At 39.4% G+C, this 21,266-nt stretch overlaps 1 protein-coding gene across 4 annotated transcripts in view; it reads right to left on the bottom strand.

Moving 5' to 3' along the window:
- LOC137609873 (neurexophilin-2-like) overlaps positions 1–19,547 on the bottom strand; it is a 20,066-nt gene extending 519 nt beyond the window's left edge. The window contains exons 1-5 of one of the 4 annotated variants that reach the window (XM_068337218.1): positions 19,356–19,547; positions 13,395–15,126; positions 11,735–11,911; positions 10,845–11,017; positions 1–1,011 (exon numbers count right to left, since the gene is read on the bottom strand). The exon at positions 1–1,011 is cut by the window's left edge and continues 519 nt beyond it. In XM_068337218.1, coding sequence (XP_068193319.1) covers positions 14,287–15,126; positions 19,356–19,433 — 918 coding nt within the window. In that variant the 5' untranslated portion in view covers positions 19,434–19,547 and the 3' untranslated portion in view covers positions 1–1,011; positions 10,845–11,017; positions 11,735–11,911; positions 13,395–14,286. Of the gene's footprint in view, positions 1,012–1,914; positions 2,002–5,604; positions 5,739–10,844; positions 11,018–11,734; positions 11,912–13,394; positions 15,127–19,355 lie in introns of those variants that run through there. The other 3 variants (XM_068337226.1, XM_068337234.1, XM_068337242.1) reach the window with 3 other exon arrangements.
- Between the last annotated feature and the right edge of the window lie 1,719 nt (positions 19,548–21,266).

Below are 21,266 nucleotides of genomic sequence, written 5' to 3'. Positions count from 1 at the left end.
ATTCATGAAATCTCTAAAAAGAAATTAATGACAAAAAACAAAATGCCTCAAACAGCCAAACCCTGTTGTGTTTTAGGGAAGCAAATAGTCTGAAAAGTGAAAACAAAGATGTCAACAACTTTTGATATACTAAAGGCAAGACATTTACATTACCATGAGACATTTTAAGACCACTGTTAGCAGTCTTATTTAAAAGCATCATCATGATCAACCTCATTGTCCACTACGGTGGAAGTAAACGGCTCACTAATAAAATTGATCCTGCTCTTTTGTTTCTGAAAAATGAACATCTTTACTGTAGTTTTGAAAATACAACAACATCACAAGTCCTCATCTTTCATAAATGATAATAAAAAATAATTACAGTATATAATTATAGGGTGACTGTGTAAAAAGCGTCATTCACTTGTCAGGAGGTCAGTGGTTTGAGCCCCAGTCGTCCAGTGTGTGATACTTAAACCCAAAGTACTCCCCAGGCGTCCTGAGGGCTGTCTACCGCCCCTCTGGGATCGGCCAAACGCAAAGAACAGATTTCTCACCAGGAATCAATCAAGCCTTTGAAAATAATGAAGAAATAGAATGACATGTTGACATTTGACTGTATTTTTTACTTACAGCATCTGTCAACAGTTATAATCTATAATTACCGATTACATCTGTTTTTTTTACAAAATTATCATTGATGTTCTGTCTGTATGCCAGTCTGTGCTTATGTCCTTCAGAAAGAGATGAAGGTGCAGAGAAGCACAGAAAACAACTAACAGCAGTTTGAAACAACATTTCCATGGCAACATCTAAGAAATCACTCCTGCTTCATTACAGATCTGTTTCGTGACACGACTCCAAGGAACAACAGATATCAGAGCCCTGTGTGGGTGCTGTCACCAGCCACCCATGAATCCCAGTCTGCCGAAGGGTCTGGTAAATAGCTCCACCCATTGGCAGAGCTCTGTGATGCAGAACGGCATTCTGGGTTGTTCAGCAGCAGGAACATGAAGCTGGTCAGATGTTCTGTAAGAGGACAGAGGACAGACAACAACAAGGTCTGTCGTTTCAACCTGATACATAGTGAATGAAAACATCGTGGTTGAGAAGCAAACTGGACATTTTACTTAACTTTCTTAAAAAAGAGACTCACTGGGTTACTGAACTTTCGCCTGAGAAAAATATTTCTTGATAACTTAAAAGGTTAGACAGTCCGTGCTTCACAATGAACAGCTAAAGTTGCATAAATAATGTAAAATGACCCGGTCCCTTCTGTATAAATATATTAATAACTACGTATACCAATATTTATTTATGATGGTAGAATACTACTATCCCACCTTTTCTTCTGTCATTTCATTTATTTCTTAAATACTGAAGATTACACTCAGCTGCTATCACAGCTAGAAGTCCTGCAACCTTACAAAATAACATTTCTGGAATAAATCCTCCAACATGTCCAGTTTTGTCGAAGATGCATTACAAATCTGCTCTGACAATGTTGAGACTGTAGTTTGTTGTGCTCTGAGATTGTACTGCATTGCTTTGGCAGGTTTTTCTAATATTATGTCCATCCTACATCAGGTGGAGGTATGAAGGTATGAGGTAAGGTACATGACGGTATGAAGAGATGATTTAATACACGATTGTTGCATTAAATCTTCTTTGTCACCTAAGTAAGGGACAACTACGGGTTCGTTTATACAGGCAGCACTCCACCGAAATCTCACACAATTCTAAATATTTTAGAGTAATGGCTCAGCTTTTTTTCCCCCAATTTATATCAAAATTATAACCCATCATTCTCTTTAGTAAGAAATCCCGTAACAAACAGTATGTCATCAGGTTGTATCACTATAGAACCTGAAATTCTAGATGAACTGAAGTCTACTGAAACCAGAAAGATATCTTCCTCACTCACATTCATTGTGATCTGAATCCCTTCATCAATAAAATACTCGTCAACCTTTTCAAAAAAAAAGTCTGCCGCTTTGAACCATGGGGATGTCAAAGTTCCTGTCAAAGAAAGACACATAAAAAGAAGGCAGGAATCAAAAAAAGAGGAACAGCTGTTGATGAAGTTGTAGAAGAATGAAGAACATAATGATCGCTATGGCGAGAGATGTAGACGGAGCGCACATGGAGTTAACAGATTTGACAATCCTGGAAAATCCTGGAAATTTTTCATGAAGTAATTTGAGGACCAACACTGAGTTCTCCTGGAGTTAGAGCATTCTTGTTTCTGGGCATAGTAATCTTGGTGTAATGCAATGCTTCTCAATTATTTTCTGTTACGCCATCCCTAGCAAGAAGAAAACAATTCACATCTCCCCACTCTCTGCTGCAGCTACAGTATAAATATAATTTTTCTATAAAATTACTATAAGTACACCTCTGCATAACATTGTATCCTTATTAACATTAAAGAAAACAAAGGAGAAAAAAAGGAATATAGTTCAATTTATGACAATGACTAATTTTATAAAAAGATTTTGAGTGCATTAATTTGCCTGAAATTTAAAAAAAGACTTTAGTTAAACTTTAAACATTTTTGACCAACTTATTGCCCCATTTGATACTGAAAAATAAATTAAATAAAATCATTAAATAATAACAAATTCAGCTCGGTAAAATTAACTGGGGAGAAAAATATATAAAACACCTTAACCTACAAACCAACAATGAATAGAACAATTTGTGGATTTTTCTTTTCTCTTTTTTTTCATTAAAATGAGGAAGTCAGGATTAATGGTTACAATGAACTTGTTTAGGCAGTGATACTGAACTCTCAGCTCCTGCTCAATGTTTCAGCTCCTCTGCTATGGTTTCAGCTCCACCCTATATAATGCAAACAGAGCTTGCTGGTTTACTGAAGTAGCATTCACAAAGCGGGATGATTGATGGCAATATTCAGCACATTTTCACTGAAAAACTCCAGTGGTTTATCAGCGTGATTGGGGTGTAATGTTTTTAAGTAGCGTCTTAATTTATTAGGCTTCATGCTGTCCGCTGCCAGCATTATTAGACACAGTAAACACACCGGTCTGTGTGCTTCTTCATAGGTCCTCGTCTTAGTTTTCGGGTGACTTGCTTATGTCTCATGATCTTCATCTCTCTCTGGCTTTCTTTTCATCCCTGTTAAAATGTTTTCATGTTGTCTCTTGAGGGTTCATTTACTGCCCTTCATATCGACTAACCCTACACCTTAGAGCTAATAATCCCTGCACACACCTGACAATGAGAACACCACTGCTAATTACTGTGGTGGATGTGCAATTACACTTCATTCTAGTACGGCAAAAAAAGCATTTTCCCCAGCGTCAACGCACCCTCCCTGACATTGCAATATTTGAGAAGCGCTGGTGTAATGGAACAAGCTCTGCCCCTTCCATCCTAGAAAGTCAAAGGTCCACTAAGACCAGTGGTTGTGTGGTTCACCCTGACAGAGGACAAAATAAACCATCATCTGGACCATGACTCGTTTGTCATCCCTCTTAATACTGACTTCATCCTCTATTCAAGCACCATCCATCCATCCATCCATCCATCCATCCATCTTCCACCGCTTATCCCTAGTTGGGTAGTGGGGGCAGCAGCTTCAACAGGGAGCCCCACACTGCCCTTTCCCGGCCACATCCACCAGCTCTGACTGGGGGATCCCAAGGCGTTCCCAGGCCAGTGTTGAGATATAATCCCTCCACCTGATCCTGGGTCTGCCCCGAGGTCTCCTCCCAGCTGGACTTGCCAGAAACACCTCCCTAGGGAGGCGTCCCGGAGGCATCCGCACCAGATGTCCAAACCACCTCCACTGACTCCTTTCCACGTGAAGGAGCAGCGGCTCTACTCTGAGCCCCTCGTGACCAGCAGTGTTTCTCACCTTATCTCAAAGGGAGACACCAGCTATCAAGTGTCAAATGAATCATGAGTTAACTTTTCCAAAGTCATGACAACAAAATGTAAATATGCTTGGAGCAAATAAAGAGGCAATCCACATGCAACTGTGTTGAGCAGAAATGCAAAGTTACAGATTCTAATAAACACAAAGGTCTTTTGAGTATCTGCACACATGAAGAGCATTGTTTCTTTCAGTGCCTGACATCAGGGTGTAACATTTCTTCAGCAGATCATTAGCTAAGGTCTGGGCAATCAGCAACGCTTGAGTGATGTACTGTTTGAACATTGGTGAGGAAGCCTGCACAGACAGAAATTATACAGAGAAAGACCTCATCAAGACACTCCAGGTGACAAGCAGGGCTCCATAATAAGCTATACTAAAGGTGTGTTTGTGTTCAGAATAGCATCATGCTTCTAAAAAGAAAGTTCCCTATTTTTTAAGAACTTTTTATGAATATTTATTACTAAAATTGATATGGTTAATGTGCTGCTGGGAGGCTCCCATGGAAATATGGCAAAGTTCAATTAGACCTGAAGGTCAAAGGTCATCTCCTGACTTTTCTTATCCAAGGATTGCATTCATTCTGTTAACCCTTATTACACTATGAACGCGCCGCCGTGTTCAGATCACGATGTTTTTAAACCATTTGTAACAAATAAAGTCTGTGACGTGGATTGCTGTGCGCATGTTTACATGACAGTATTAATGTGAAACTGTCTTCCAGTTTTTATTTGGAGCCGGTTGACCCCTGAAAACCAGAGATATGATTGTTTACATTTGATTTAAGACAAGTGGTTCAAATGGCTTCTGTTATTGGTATAATCAGATGGCAGGCGCCGTACTTCTGTCCATGTAGTCGCCATCATACAAGCGGCGATGCATGTATTCACGTGATTTGAACATGTCTCGCGATTCGTGCCTTTTGACACGTGATGCAAACATGTCTTGCGAGGCTTGTGACACAGTACTGTGTCTTATTTTGAAGAACTCCTTTAAAGAGTGGCATAAGTGACACAAACTGTGTAGTTATGTTAGAAGCCTATGGCAAACTTTTTGGATTTCAAAATCAAATTGATGAGAATGTTTTTGGTTTTTATGTGTAATAAAATACAATTGGTTCCATTTTTGAATTTGACTGTGTGTCTATTTTGGCCCATCAAACTACTTTGAAGAGTGGCATAATTGACACAAACTGTATAAAGTTATGTTAGAAGCCTATGGCAACCTTTTTGGGGTTCAAAGTCAATTTGATGAGCAAGTTTTTGGTTTTTCTGTGCAATAGAATACAATTTTCCAGTTTCGTATTTGATTGTCTATTTTGCCCCAATATGTCAATATAGTAAGTTACAGGGAAATAACTATCTCTTCATATAGCTGAAGTTGTGCTGAAGATAAACATACCAAGCATGGGTATGTTAAATTATTTTTAATGTGGCATATACAGTAGAGACAAATATCAAAGATACCAAAAAACGGCCAAAATAGGTCAGGGGTCTAATAGTTAAAAGTGCTGCCTGGCTCTGAGGAGCAAATGGAGGAAATCAAATATGTTCCACCTTTCCTCTTAATTTGTTTAATCTTGTAAATTGACAAAATAATGAGTCATAAATATAGTCCACGCACAACTGAAACGCACACAAAAAGAAAATAGGCCTCTTTTATTTCTCTTTTAAACACTTTTTTTTACTTCTTGCTACTTTAGAACACAACATTTTGCACATAACGTCTGACATAAAAACTTCATGTCGGACAAGCCAATGAGGTGAGCATAGGTGTCGGCTCTTGCTGTAATGAGTCTGGGTCTGAAGAGACGAGTCGTCTTCTGTGCCATGCCATATTCTATCAGGACAGTTTTCAGCTAAGTCGAAAGGGATGGAGGGAAAGTCACACACTCGTCAAAAGCAACTAGCTTTTAATTTTCCTATAACAGCTACAGTAGCTCAAATGTCATACTAAATTATTACCAGGGTGCGATTTGTCAAAAAATAAGGGGAGGGTTTCATCCTTCTTTTACCCACATCTCCACAAACATCTGAGCAGGAAAGGAACGCACAATATATTTATGTACATGAGGACAATTGCAAACATGGAGACTGCCGACAGTTAGGGAAGGTTGAAAGTTAGAGCCATCAATGTAGCCTGTAGGCTACCTGTGCAAAAACCCTGTCACAGACTGTCTGTTATTTCTTATTTTTTAAATTATTGACGGGGTTTTCTCCCTGTAGGATGTATTGGGTCTCCTGGGGATAACTGGTGCTCAGGTATAAATGGAAACCAATGTAAGTTAGGTTTCTGTTCGGAAGTATTAACAGTTTTTTGAATGTTTTTCTATTGGATGTTGACTATTGGTTGAGAATTAACGGAGAAACAATGGAAATAAAACAGAATCTGACAGATCTGACTTTTGATTACCAGGAAGGGAATCAGCGCAACATTCACTTAAGTTTGGTAGATTAAAGCTTGGTTTAGCTTCTACACCTCACAAGGAGGGTGATGACCCCCCCACTCCAAAAAAATATTGTATCCTTATCATTATAAAATCAGTTAACCACATCAATCACGCATTCAAAGAAGATGGATGCTTCTTCTATTCTAAATATTTGTCTCTGTGGGCAAGGGTAAAATGTTGTGGAATAAAATGTAGTGGAATTTTACCTTTTTGCTCTTCCAATAGGCCAGTATATGTATCCATTCAGTTTTAGGAGAATAAAGCTACCATCTGCTATTGGGTGTCTTGGTCTGCTGCTATCTGATAAATATATTCACTGTTTTTCTATATATATAAATTAAAATACTGCAGTCCTGCCAAATCCCAGCCTCACATTGCATCATACATTGCATAGCGATGTCATACTAGCACACAAAAATGATAAAGAACCCAGAGTCCAGTTTAAAGGTGAAGAGATCATATTAGACTCCAGATTTTAATTGGACTCTGTAATATCCCATATATCACAACATATTTGTAATGCACAATTTAGTGTTTTACTATACATTTATTATTTTGAATCATATTGCATCCTATTGTGCATGGGTTTTTTTAATTGCACCATGGAATGTCTTCTGTTTGCACCATATTTCATTATATTTTATCACTACAGAAACCACAATACACATCTTTTTCATTCCATTCTACATTACGATGTACAGCTTTCTAATATAAAGCTTTTTGAATTGTACTGTGCCATGATTTTCCCAATTGCTATTACATTTCATAGCAAAGCATTGTGCTGTGTTGTATATAATCACATTACATACCGGTAATTCCGTAGCAGCTAGGATAGACTCCAGTGTAAACCCGTGACCCAGATCTGGTATTTGCTGTAGACGAGACGCTTACTAATTGGCTCGTGTTCCAGAAATGAATGAATTGTGTGCTATATAGTATTAAAATGGCTTGTATAGTTATCTCAACCAAGTAAAATAATATTGTCTTTGGTCAGCATAGTGTATTATTTTAACTTTTCAATTGTATGGATATAAGTAGTCATATAGTTTTGCATTATGTTGTGTTGTTCCACACTGTATCATGAACCTTGCAATGTAGAATTCATTTTTTTTACCATATATTTATTTTGTTTCATTTCATGTTTATATGTTTTGTATTGCATCATATCATAAATCATTGTCATGTTTTATATATTATATAATAAAATTTGCCCTATAATTTAAGGATATAATTTAATGCTACACTTTTTGTATTGTACTGCACTTTCTCGTATCAGTTTGCCCTTTATTATGCTGTGCTGTTTTGTGCCATGATGTTTTAATTCATATTAATTTATATTAAGCGATAATTTTTTTTAATTGATTATTTTATTGCAACATATATGAAATGTCCAGGGGTGGACAGTAACGGAGTAAATTTACTTAAGTACTGCAATTATGCACAGATTCTGAGGATTTTTATTTTACTCAAATACTAGAATTCTTTCATACTAATTACTCTTACTCGAATACATTTCCAAGGTAAAGATTTTTACTCTTACTCGAGTTAATTTCTGAGAAGGGTCATGCATACTAGTTTGCCTGATGTTGTTTTTTTGCCCCCTCCCCCAAAAAATGCAATTTTCCACACGTATTGTTCGTCAAAGAAGGAAACCTATCACAGTACACGTTCTCAGCTGTGATTTACGTAAAAGCGGAAATACGTCATCCCCTACCCAATCAGCTCAAAACAAGACTGCGGTGGCAATGGCGACTGCTGAACAAGCCTCCATTGAATGTGATGAGCTGGAGTTTTATGAGGCGGAGGAAGAAAACCCATGGCCTCATCTTAATGATATGTTCGAGTTTGTAGAAGTGAAAAAGGACAACGACAAGAAAAAGTATATTTTCAAATGCTTATTGTGTTTGCCGAAGAAAAACGGACAAAAGTCACACCCAGAGACCTCTTGTCACTTAATTTTACAGACTGACAGAGACTGGCGGACACAGGGCTACAGAGACACACAGACTGGGGGGCAGGGGGAGACACACAGATTGGGGGGGGGGGGCAGACAGTCTGGGAGAGACAAATATTGAGGTGCTGGGATATGTCCTTCCTGTAAACATTGAGTTGCTGAAAGCAGAGATTTAGTTTGCAGTGGTTCTCACCAGTAGTCCACCAGGGTCCTTTAGGGGTTCCAGTTGGTCCCCAGTTAAACGAGTTGGTTGGGCCTGTATGGCTCCATTTGGTCTTGTGTGTGTATGGAAGGGGGGAATTGTTTAATAAAATTGTAAAATGACATAATTGTCCTCTTTGATGATTCCATTAATTTTATTTCCATTTTTACGGATGTTGGGGAAGGCTTGGTACAGTGTAACATAATGGTTCTACAGGCAAGCACATCAGTGCAGGTGGTTTCAAAGAGTTTTCTCTGAAACAAGAGATACAAGGTACTATACTGTATATAAAATTGTAAAATGACAGTAATTCAGTCAGGTCCATTCTCATCGAAGAAAATAGGAATTTACTCTTACTCTTACTTTAAGTACATTTAAAAGCATTTACTCTCGAATACTTAAGTACATTTAAAAGCAAGTACTTTTTTACTCTTACTCAAGTAATGTATTGACTGGGCTACTCTTACTTGTGGCGGAGTAAATTTTGACCAGAAGTATTTGTACTCTTACTCAAGTACTGGGGTCAAGTACTCTGTCCATCTCTGGAAATGTCTAGTGAGCTGTATCATTAATTCTTACTATTGCTCTATATTTTGTGTTGTGTTCTATTGCTGCATCATCCTGCCCTTTTTTACTTATAAAATCAAGCAGCATTTTGCACTCTGGCTTAATCTTTTAAAGTATGATAATTTTGTCAGTATATTTGCAAAGGCACGACCTTTGTCCTTGGTATCGCTCAGAGGTTCTGTTGTTCAAACAGGAGCTCTGAGCCTCAAGTGCTGCAGTTCCAACAGAGCAACAAGCAGGATGTCAAGACCCAGAATGCCATGCAGCGCAATGTTATCATGCCTATATATTCAGAACACTGTCACCATGAACTCCATCCAACATTTATTCACCTCGAAAAGCCGGAGCACCTCTGCACTTTTCCCAGAAAGATTCGGCTACACAGCATCAACTTATTCAAGACACCCAAAGCAATTTATTATTGCTCTAAGCCTTTCACTTGAAAACACCAATCATATAAACAATCAGACACTCTCCTGTCAGACAGGAACGACAGCAGCTATGCTACATTTATGGAGTTGGCGTTGATTGTAAGCTTTTGCCAATAATACTATCCGTAACATTTCAAAATACGAAGTACTAGCATCGCTGTTGTCAAATTAACAGATGAATGTAGAAAAATCTAACCGTTAAACTGACTACTCGTGGGTTCAGGGGTGTCAATCCTCCCAAAGAGATTTGAGAGTCAGAGGAGCGATGGAGTTGCATAGACAGAAATGGATGGGAATAAATTTTTCTTGCTGTCTCAGTCTCTTATTTTTCTCCAACTCTTGCTTCTGATCATCCTCTTTCTGTCTCTCTCTGTCCTCCTGTGCCTCCCCCTCTGTCTTGTTATCATACTAAACCTGACACTGCTCAGGGATCCCTCAATCATTCCACTGGGACTTAAAACCAGTTCCCCGTGTGGCACAAATCTTGCTCTATGACATTTCAAAACACTAGCTGAACTCACACACATACAGTAAAAAAAACCCACACACACACACACACACACACACACACACACACACACACACACACACACACACACACACACACACACACACACACACACACACACACACATACACACACACACACACACACACACACACACACACACACACACAGAGATCACTCCTTCCCTCCAGTCTCAACTTAAGATGTGGTGTTCAATGGCAGAAATCAGTGTATGAATCTAATGGGATCATTTCAGTGTGTTGCAGCAAAAAAAACAAAAACTGAAAGTCTCCGTGGGACTCAGCCTGCAGTGGTGACTGACGTGCACAAGAAGATGAAGACCTTTCAGATGTCATTATGACTGATAATGCTGTAGATGCAGAATTGCTGGAAAATAAAAGAAGGAAAGCGCCCTTCTTTTCCCAACAGCCTCCACTTAAAAGAAATCAATGGAAAAAACCGAATGACATCTCAGTGGACTCTCAAAAGAACACGCTAGAAGCTTTGCTGACTTTTGGTTGCCCTGCTAAAGGAGGCTCCTCAGCAGTTTACATTGCTTTTCTTGCTTCCTGACATCATTTCAGTCCACAGAAAAGCGCAAACAACAACAAATGGCATCTTACCTGACCTCACAGAAGATTTTAGGTGGATCAAACCCAACAAATTATAAGTATACTGAAAGGTCACTATTTAGCTGCATTTGTGCATGTTTTGATTTTTGCACAGACACAATTTTCACATTTACATTTTGAATAGTGACTGTGAAGTCTTTTGGGCTGAATAAACATGCTTTTCTTTTCATTGAATAATATTTAGAGCAGCACAGTGTCGCAGTGGGTAGTACTGTACTCACAGTATGTTCTCCCTGTGTCTGTGTGGGTTCTTTCTGGGTTCTCCAGCTTCCTCCCACTTCCAAAAACACGCAACTGTTGTTCATCTTTTTTTTGGGACTGCAAAGAGCCAGCGTCTTATCCAGGGACAACCCAACCTTTCACTTGTAGCCAACTGAGAGAGGCTCCAGCAGACCTGGACCCACAAGACAGATGAGCAGCTGTAGATGAGACGATTGTGATCATCTCGTCTACCAGAAAATGGATAGATGGAATTATATTTGGGCACAACCTCATTTGCCAACACGCTGACCACAAGAGGCTGGTGAGACAGAGGAATTTAAGCTGACAAAGTCTGTGCATGTTAAAACCAGAGTTTATTAATTCAAAAACAATTTCTCCAGTACCTGTGCAAGTAAGCAAGTAAAAAGATTTTTTGAGAAAGTTTTGAGCTTTGATATGACATGACCTGATTCAAAGTTAAAGTATGTTCGTATGGTTTATGATTGCTGGCTAATGGACGGTTTGAGCAGCATACAGACTCAGAGTAATTTCATGACTTCATTATGTATTAGTAGTGATGCACTCTTACCTTTCATAGTGAGTGCATTTAATAATGAGTGAGATGTGTCACATTTATAGTTGGTGCGATTTTTTTCCAGGCAATTAATCTTGTTATATTATATTTTTTACATTAATCTGACATCCTGTAGTTCTGTATATGCACTGGGTTCGAAGACATAAGTGGAATTTTGGAAGGAGCTATTTTTGGTTTTATTGCTTTCAGTAATTTTAATACCTTTTCCAGATCTTGTAAGTATGAGTGTCACTGAGGTTATTAACCATACCTTGAAACCCTAACCACCACCACTCCTCAGCCTGCGTCAATCTCCTTCTGATCTGTGAACCTCACCTCTGGTGTTATTAGCTCCAGTCCCTGACACTTGGTGCTGCATGAGGCATCACATCTGCTGGTCATCCAGGACTGGGCTCTGTTGCACGTCCACCAATCGGCACTGCTGAGGCCTCGCCTGCACAACTCAGCTGTGAACTGTCTCTCTGAAGTCCTTAGCAGGTGGGGGTGCTTGTACTGGTGGATGAACACAGCTTTTCAGTCAATAAGTTAACATCTACTTTTAAATATTTGTATTGTTCTCTATCACAGTGAATAAAATGATAAAAACATTAAAGGTTTGTTCATGAAAACAGCGGAGCATTGTTTTTTCATACAATGTTCTAATTTGTCTCAGTTAATAAATCCCCGAGAAAAGAATTACAACAGCACAAGGCTTAATGTAATTCTCTGTTATGTTATAAATTCTCTGTTCTGACTCAAAATGTTTCTCCAGGGTGCTTTTTGTTATTATTGTCCAAGATTGTCACTTTGGTGCCTTTTTTGAAAACCTCAGTAAGAGTGAGTCTGTGCAGAAACACTTTCATCACACAAAATTGTAACGCTTTCCACAAGGGGTTCGGATACAAAGGAGTTGGAATAATGGATCTTTTGATGTTCTAAACTATCCTTTTAATAAAAGGCAGGGGGGAAAAAACAAGTGTTTTTTCAGTGGACATGAAGTAGAAAGAGGGCTGCCCATACATGCAGGCAGTGAGTGATTCATCAGGGCCTGACTGGCGGCAAGCAGCATGTAGCTGCATTGTAGTTACGTAACTATTCAAATACATGGTGAAGAATATCCTATATTATATTTTGTTCTCATTGTATTTTTAAATTCTCAAGTAGTGTCATAATTGCATAAAGCATACTATGCACAGTTCAACTACACGATATGATAATCCATGACGTAATGACCACCGACAGGTTGAGTACGTATATAACTCTGGTATCTCTTTGTCATGGCACCTGTTAATGGATGGCATATACCAGGCAGAAAGAGAACATTTTACCCTGAGTGTCGATGTGCGAGAATCTGCGTCAGGATTTGAGGATCAGATTATGATGAAAGGTTCAGATAATCTGCAGTTCTTTTGCTGGTGTTCCCGGTCTACAGGAGTCAGCATCGATCAGAAGTGTCAAGGGAGGGACAGGGTCACTGATGCAGGTGAGAAGAGAAGGCTGGCCCGTGTGGTTCAATCTAATAGATGAGCTACTGTAGCTCAAATTGCTTTAGAGCTTGACCTTAATGGTTCTAATAGAAAGGCGTCAGAATACAGTGTTGCTGCTCATTTTTTGGTGCCAGCTGCCCCAGCAAACCTTTAAATGTCCATGGAGTCCATGTCTTGATGGGTCAGGGCTGTTTTGGCAGCAAAAGGGGGTGTTACATGATATTAGACATTATAATCAGGCTGATCCATTGCCTTCACTCTTTTTTCTTTTAACTCTCTGAGATGTGTTCTCAGACACATCGTGATAATCATGTAACTTGAATGTATAACACAACACACATCTTTAAAAGAGATATTTCCGTCTGGATTGAGGTAACTATAGGTGATGAGGTGAATGCTACAAAATAGATTTAGCTAGGAGATGGAGAGTGAGATCCACGAATGCAGACACAAGTGGAGCTGAGCATATACATAAATGAATGAATATGTTAATAAACAGAAATACTTACCTGTCAGGATTGTGATAATGCAGAGACAACATGTCTGTGACAGCTGAAAACTGGGAAAAAAAACTATTCCAGGTTCAAATAATTAAGGTAGCATCAGTGCTACAGGGAAACCAGGTAGAAACAAACAGAAAAAGACTCACCTTCATCTCAGTCTCTATAAGCTTTTTGATGAAGGAATATCTTAATAATTGTCTCTGTACATCAAGAAATTCATTTTAGAGTAAGGAAAAGCACATTCTGTCAGTGTTATGTCAGTTTTATGATTGTGTTTCAAAACTGCAGATAATTTCATCTATAAATCTGTTTTGTGTTCTTGATGAAAGTTACATTTTTCAAGTAGTGCTCACATTTTTAACTTACACCTGTCATTTTTATATATTTGGAAAACAAAAGTCAAAATGAGGTGTCAGCATTTCTTGCTCATTGTACCACATTGACCCTTCTCATGCTTCCAGTCAGGGTCCTGCTCAGAGTTTCTTCCTCAATGAGGGAGTTTTTCCCTGCTGCTGTTGCTTATGTTTGCTCTGGAGGGTCCTGTTGGGTTTTTCTGTCTGTGAAAGCACATTGAAATGTCTGCTCCTGTGAGTAAACGCTTTGCACATAAAAGTTAATGGACTGATTGAAAGCGCTACAAAAAAGTGATGTCATGGATCAAGCCACTGCATTTTTAGGCAGATTTGCGATTCAGACGAACTCAAAAAGCAAATGCTATCAAACTTAAATTAGATCAGGTGCTGCTATGAACGTATTTACTGAAACAAATGACATGTTCAATAATGTGTTTTTAATATCATATGAAACTGGTTAATCTTAAACCTAAATGCAGCAAATTATTTGAAAGCATTTTTTTGAAAATGTGATGTTTAATATGTCTGTTTCACTTCAGAATCCTTCATCCAAAGTGCTGCTGGTTCTGCTCCATCTGAAAGTTGTGATCAGGACAGACTTTCTGCACCAGCCTGTAGTCGGTTCCAGTGAAAGCGATGAAGATGCAGATGACCTTGAAAGGTTTGGCGCAGATCCAGGCTGCCTGGGACTGGGTGTTTTCTGAGTAGCAGGTCTGCTCTGGGTCATACATACAAGGCTTGGTCTTCTTGGAGCGGTTGGTTCTTTGGTAATCGATGCGGCAGTTGAGTTCAGGCACCATCATCACATCCTGCTGCTGCCTCTGTTGGTCTGGAGGTGTGGGACTGGTGGAATGAGGTGGACTCTGTAACTGGGACAAATCTGGAACCATGACGGCATTTTTAGCATGAACACTTTGAGCCATTGAATCCAAAACCTCCCACCCTACAGCTTTGGAAGGTGGTACAATGCTGACCGATATGTTACCCAGACGAGACGAGTTGTGGCGGAAGTAAACGCTAAATGTTCCATTGATGTGGTCCACAATCTTTCCCGTCACAAGGAGGCTGAACTTTAATGTTTTCACATTGAAGTAAAAATCACCCCAACCCAGGATCTTCTTGGCCTTCGGTGCTGTTTTCACGGGAGGTTTGGACTTGAGAGGAGGACGGTACAGATACTGGTCCAGAGCTTGTGAGAAGTTTTGAGGCCATCCATATGGGCCAAGGGAGCCGTAAGCAGGCGTTTTGTGTTTGGTGGAGATGATCTGTAAGTCTTTGGAGATATGTTTGACGTTCAATGTGGCTCCAGCAACACCTCCTCGTCCTCCTCCCTCCTCTCTCCATTGCTGGCTCTGAAGGTTCACGGGTTTAGCTGTTTCTTGGACCTGTGAGAACAACATGTAAATTAAGCATGTCTGATCATTTAAAGTTGTGATTTGTGACACACAAAACGTTTTTTTCTGAATATATAGGGCAAATTTATGTGGCTGACAAAACGGTGTATTTAAATACTAATTGTTTACTTCTGTAACACACTGACTATATATGCAGTAAATTAAGTTTTATGCTTTCAAGACTGGAGATAACTTTGTCTCAGATCTCTGGTGTGACCCAGCAAATTGGATGAGACCGGAGCTTCGTTTGTGGTGCACGCAATCTTAAAAAATCATGGATTGAATGAGGACAACTCATTCATGGAAGGAATGAGTCGTCCCCTTTCATTAAATAGCTGCCCTCAGGGTATCCATAATGGTCTAGAAGGTGCTCCTTTATCCAGAACATTCCAAAACAAAAATGATTTGTTCCTGTCACAAACAACAGCTGCCAACTCTGAATACGATACAACCATTACAGGATGTTTGGTGCACTGTTGAAGGTGACGACAGACACAGGAGACAAAAGAGAAGGTTTTGCATCTGGATGACCGCAAACAGAGGACGATTTCACTGTAGTTACATTAAAATGAAGTAAACAATCGATTAAAATAATCATGCTGTGATGTTGCCCACCCTCAGTCAGAAATGGCTGTGATCAATAGGTCACCTCCTTCAGGCAAGGACTGCAGAAACACGTACACACACAGGATCAAATTTAGATTGCCATTAACACATTTTAATTTAGATTCTCTCATTCGCTCCCTTGTTAAAACATTCAGTTCTCATTTCAGTGCAACCTTCACACAGACTAAATCCATGGGCTTATCAATCAATATGCTTGTAGGTGAGAGGAACGTGACAAAACAAAGACCACTGTAAAATACAGGAATAAAATAGTACACATTTATAGTGGTTTGAAAAGCTACAAAATGATACCAGAAACGCATTTGAAAATTCCCTCTGTCTCATTGTCAGCTCCTTAAATAAAAAAATTTAACAGGACTACCTGCTGCATACACAACATTATGCCCTTGCATGGAAACACTATCTCAGTAGTGTTTCATTGCAATGTTTTGCTCGCTCACTTATCTTAATTGCATTTCTCCTGCTCTGGACATTCCCCCCATTTCAGTTAGTACACGTCATATTTTCTGATGTGCACTTTAATCAGTTGTGTCTCATATTATAAATATGCTCATACCCTAAAATGATAACATAATGACTGCAGAGTTTAGCAGACTTCAGTAACAAAAATAGGCTTTCGTTGCAGCATTTAAGGTTATTGGAAATGTCTCTCATGAACACACAAATCTGAACATTCAACCAATACCAAGAAATGAATTTACAAGAAAAGGCCATTAGTGTATAATTTGAAATATTTTTTCAATGCATATTTGTTAAAGCACTGATATCAGATGGGAATTATTATTCACTAAATTCAAATACCAGAATCACAAACAAATCAAAATGCTTTTGTTATATCCCTCAGAGCTTTGCCTTAACAAAAACAAAGAACTGATAAAGCGCAGTCCAATGGTGGAAATCACAACTTATCATAACACGTGTGTGTGTGTGTGTGTGTGTGTGTGTGTGTGTGTGTGTGTGTGTGTGTGTGTGTGTGTGTGTGTGTGTGTGCGTGTGTGTAATATATGTATCTGTAAATAAAGTGAGACTGAAAATTAAGTGCATATGAAGACTGCTGAAGCAGCTTATTATAAGTGAGGCAGCCACCTGCTGAAATGAGGATTAAGTTGCTTGGAATCCAGTTGCTTATCAGCTTGTTTATATGACTGACTTTACTGAGAAATTCTGCACATCTGACATGCAGCCCTGGGATGTGTTTGAAAGTAATAATTGCGGAGATGTTATAAATATCAATGATAACAAAAATTACTGAGTTGAAAAATAAGTAATCCTGGAGAATCAAAGCATAAAGGCTGTCACTTTTCAAGTAGTGTTAATGTGGTGTAAGGAACAGGTCATTGTTTATTCATGCCTCAAGAAAACAGAGAAATTACTCAAGAAAAAAAACCTCCACTGTGCACCCGTTAGGACTTGAATTCTATTTTCATCATGATTTGCAAAAGGCACATGGAGGTTTAAAGTTGTTCTCGCCCTAATTTCTGAATAAACAGCTCCCAGGATGTCATTATTTCCCATCAACAAGTGGGATTCACATCATCCCTGAACCACCCTGGCCCTGTTTGCCAATGTCTACCTTCTCCAGGAACCAAGTGAGCTCCAGCTGTGCCTATTGTTATAAAAATCTCCAGCTATGTGCTGTTCTCACCTACCCTAATTGGAGCCTACTGTGTGACAGTCTTGTCATTGGCTCTGTGTCAAGATGACAGCACAGACACTGCAACTGAGCAACAGTGGTGGAGGAGATGCAAGCCAAACACCTGTGCAAGAGCACCTGCAGAGGTAAAAAATAAACCCAGAAAACCTGAAGCAGTAATTACATTTTAACAACAGAGGGTAATTGCATTTTAAGGGCTTTCCATCGGCTATTAACAGCCTCAAATTGTTAGTTTTCCAAAGAAAAAAATTGCAATGGATTAGAAAAACATTTCAGAACAACTGCTCTATTATTTAGTTCAAGTCATGACAAACAACTTCAAGTTGCCTTAAGGTTTTGAAGTGACGTCTTCAAATATAGTTACAATTTTTCCAGTTATGCACCAACGTGAGGAATTTAAACTGAAGACTAGAGAACAGATAAAATCACTATTGTGCCTAAAAGAGAATTAAAGACCATTTTATGTTTCTGGGGAGGGTACATGTCCATTCATGCTGAACTTTAGCACTGAAGTCACCTTTGCCCCAAGGCGGTCTCACATAATGATACAGATTTTCATTTCTGAGTCTGGATGTAGAATACCAAATCATATCAGAACTTAAGACCAACTGTGAATTTGCTTCCTTGAATACAAACAGCCTGTCTCAAACCTTCAAAACATTATCAAACTACGATGGTTCGTGTCAGAGCTCAAATCATCAGACAGTGAGGTTTTTCAAATGTCAAAGAAGTTCTTGCTGCAGTCACATCTGAGCAGAAGTTAAATAACTGGACCCAAATTCCTGTAAAAAATCTTTATATGACATTTCCTCTTCATCCCGCCTCGTCGCGTTCTGTTGAATCGTCCATAAAACTGAACAACGAAAACATCCAGCAAACTTTAACCTGTTTGGTGTAGCTGACAGATCATGTACAATTTTTTTTTGTTGTTTGTTTTTTAATTTTGCAAAATTTGAAAAAGCACTCAATCATGCAAATGTTGAAGAAAATGAAAAACAAAACAAACTGCTGGATTCACACCATATTTTAATGGGTTCCTTACTGTCCAGTACACCATCAATCTACCATGTATTTTGGAACCCATTCAGTAGTTATTGCTTAGTCCTGCTGACTGTCAAACAAATGGCAGCAGTAAAAACCCTGAAACTATGGCAATTATAAACAGAGCTCTGATTGATTATGCTGCAACGCTCCATATAGTAAACTTTGCACTGTAAAACTCAGCTGTACACTTAGAGTGAAACCTGGACAGCGTTCTGTCATATGGTGTCCTGCTGGAATGCTATATAGGAGAAATAATACAAGACTGAAAGACTTTAAGAGAATGCCATGACTCACAAGGATGAACAGTGAACTGAAACGCAAACAGAAGAGCACCATGGGAAAGTGAAAAAATAACGTTGGATTAGATTAACATTAGAATAACATTTTTGATCATTGTTGTCATTATATTACTATACGTATAGTAGGGGTGACTGGAGCTCACTTCAGGTTGGTAGTTTGATCCCTGACTGCTGCAGTCTACATGCTCCATTATTTAATGAGTGATTATTGCAGGCTAGAGCTGGGGAAAAAAACCCCCACTGTAAGTGGTCAGTCAGTTTTACAGTAACGGTCTCTACCACACAGGGTTGTGTTGTAACTTTAGAGGGACATACAGTAGTTATGAACTACTTGTAATACCATCATAATTCAATAATCCTTTATAAGACTGTAAAAATGCAGAACTTTGCAGGTAAGCTGGTGCCAGTAACATACTGTAAATTTATGATGAAAGGTTTTACAGTGTGGTAGAGCATGACAGAGTTTGATCTATATGTTACACATGATAGAGCACATAGGCAGAATGATGGCATTCCCCAGCGCCACAACAAAAGCATCTTGTGTTAATTATGAGCAACAAATCATCAGAGCAGAGTTGCTTTTTGATCTTACTCACCGCTGTAGGGAGGAGACACAGACAGGTGATGGCAAAGTTCAAATAGACAGCCCTCATTTTGCAGCAGCGTTTCTCCATCCAGACAGCAGATTTTCTGTGAGGCAAAGTCAACTGATTGGGGATTTAGTGAGTCAAAGCGTACGCTCACTACAAAAGTAGAGAACACATTCCGCAGTGAGACACTCAACAGTCACCAAGACCTGGAGTGAATGCTCTGCTCAGTGTTCCTTCTCCCCTCATTTCAACCGCCCGTCTCTCTCTCTCTCTCTCTCTCTCTCTCTCTCTCTCTCTCTCTCCTTCTCTCTCTCTCTCACACACACACACACACACACACACACACACACACACACACACACACACACACACACACACACACACACACACACACACACACACACACACACACACTCTCTCTCTCTCTCTCTCTCTCTCTCTCTCTTTCTCTCTCTCTCACACACACACACACACACACTCACACACACACACCCACACACACACACACACACACACACACACACACACACACACACACACACACACACACACACACTCACACACACACACACACACACACACACACACACTCTCTCTCTCTCTCTCTCTCTCTCTCTCCATCTTTTTTCCTCCTCTCCCTACCCTTCAACACACACATGAGGAGAGAGAATAAGGGGGAGAGAGAGAGGGAGAGAGAGAGAGAGAGAGAGAGAGAGAGAGACAGAGAGAGAGAGAGAGAGAGAGAGAGAGAGAGAGAGAGAGAGAGAGAGAGAGAGAGAGAGAGAGAGAGAGAGAGAGAGAGAGAGAGAGAGAGAGAGAGAGAGTCTCCTCACTTACCTTCCCGCTCATTTTCACCACCTGGTTGGCCCTTATTATGACTCATCAACCCCGGGAAAGGCGCTCTCAGGCAGGCACAGTTTTGACAGCACTCCCTGCTGTCCCTGCATACTTTAGCCACAGGGAGGCTGACAAAACTGACAAGGACTCTCTCTGGGAAATATAAAAATCACTGACAAGTCTGGTGAGATACTGCCACCGCATCAGCCTATCACTGGAATTTCAAGCCAACAAATCACTCCATGAACTAACCAACCACACAAGATGTCTTGAGCAAAGAATGACAGCCTGTGTTAGCATACATATGCATGTAAAGTTAGCTGGAGGCTAATTGGCATATCTTATGTATTTTTAATTATAAGAATCCTTGAAGTATCTCCAAGCTTTTAAGGTGTCAGGACATTTCTGATTGAATCATACAAATGTTTAAAATCATTTTATTAATGGCTACAATAGTTTAACTGTTTTTAAAGTGTGTGGAGGGTATTGCAAACATGTAGTGCATTATATTCTATATATTGTGTTATAATGGGAAAATCAATTAAATACATGCCGTAAAACAACATCGTTGGATCATCAAAATTTAACAATGAAACTGTGAGAGACGGCATTTTCTTTTAGTACACAGACAGACAGACGGACGGACGGACGGACGGACGGACAGACAGACAGACAGACAGACAGACAGACAGACAGACAGATAGATGGATAGAGGTATACATTATTGATCCATGAGGAAAATGAAAACACTACAGCAGTATAAGTATTAATATGTGACATTGCCCTAGTATTTGAAACACCAGTACTATTACATATATACACACATATACAAAAATACAAATATGTATTCCATATACATACATACTTATGCACACACAAACACACACACACACACACACACACACACACACACACACACACACACACACACACACACACACATACACACACACACACACACACACACACAGACACACACACACACACACACGCACACATACACACACTCACACACATACACACACACACATTCACACACACACTCACACACACACACACACACACACACACACACACACA

Source organism: Antennarius striatus, chromosome 2 (assembly GCF_040054535.1).
Source record: "Antennarius striatus isolate MH-2024 chromosome 2, ASM4005453v1, whole genome shotgun sequence".
NCBI lineage: Eukaryota > Metazoa > Chordata > Actinopteri > Lophiiformes > Antennariidae > Antennarius > Antennarius striatus.
The sequence above is the reverse complement of the archived record's forward strand: the minus strand, read 5'-3'. Positions and strand labels throughout refer to the sequence as shown.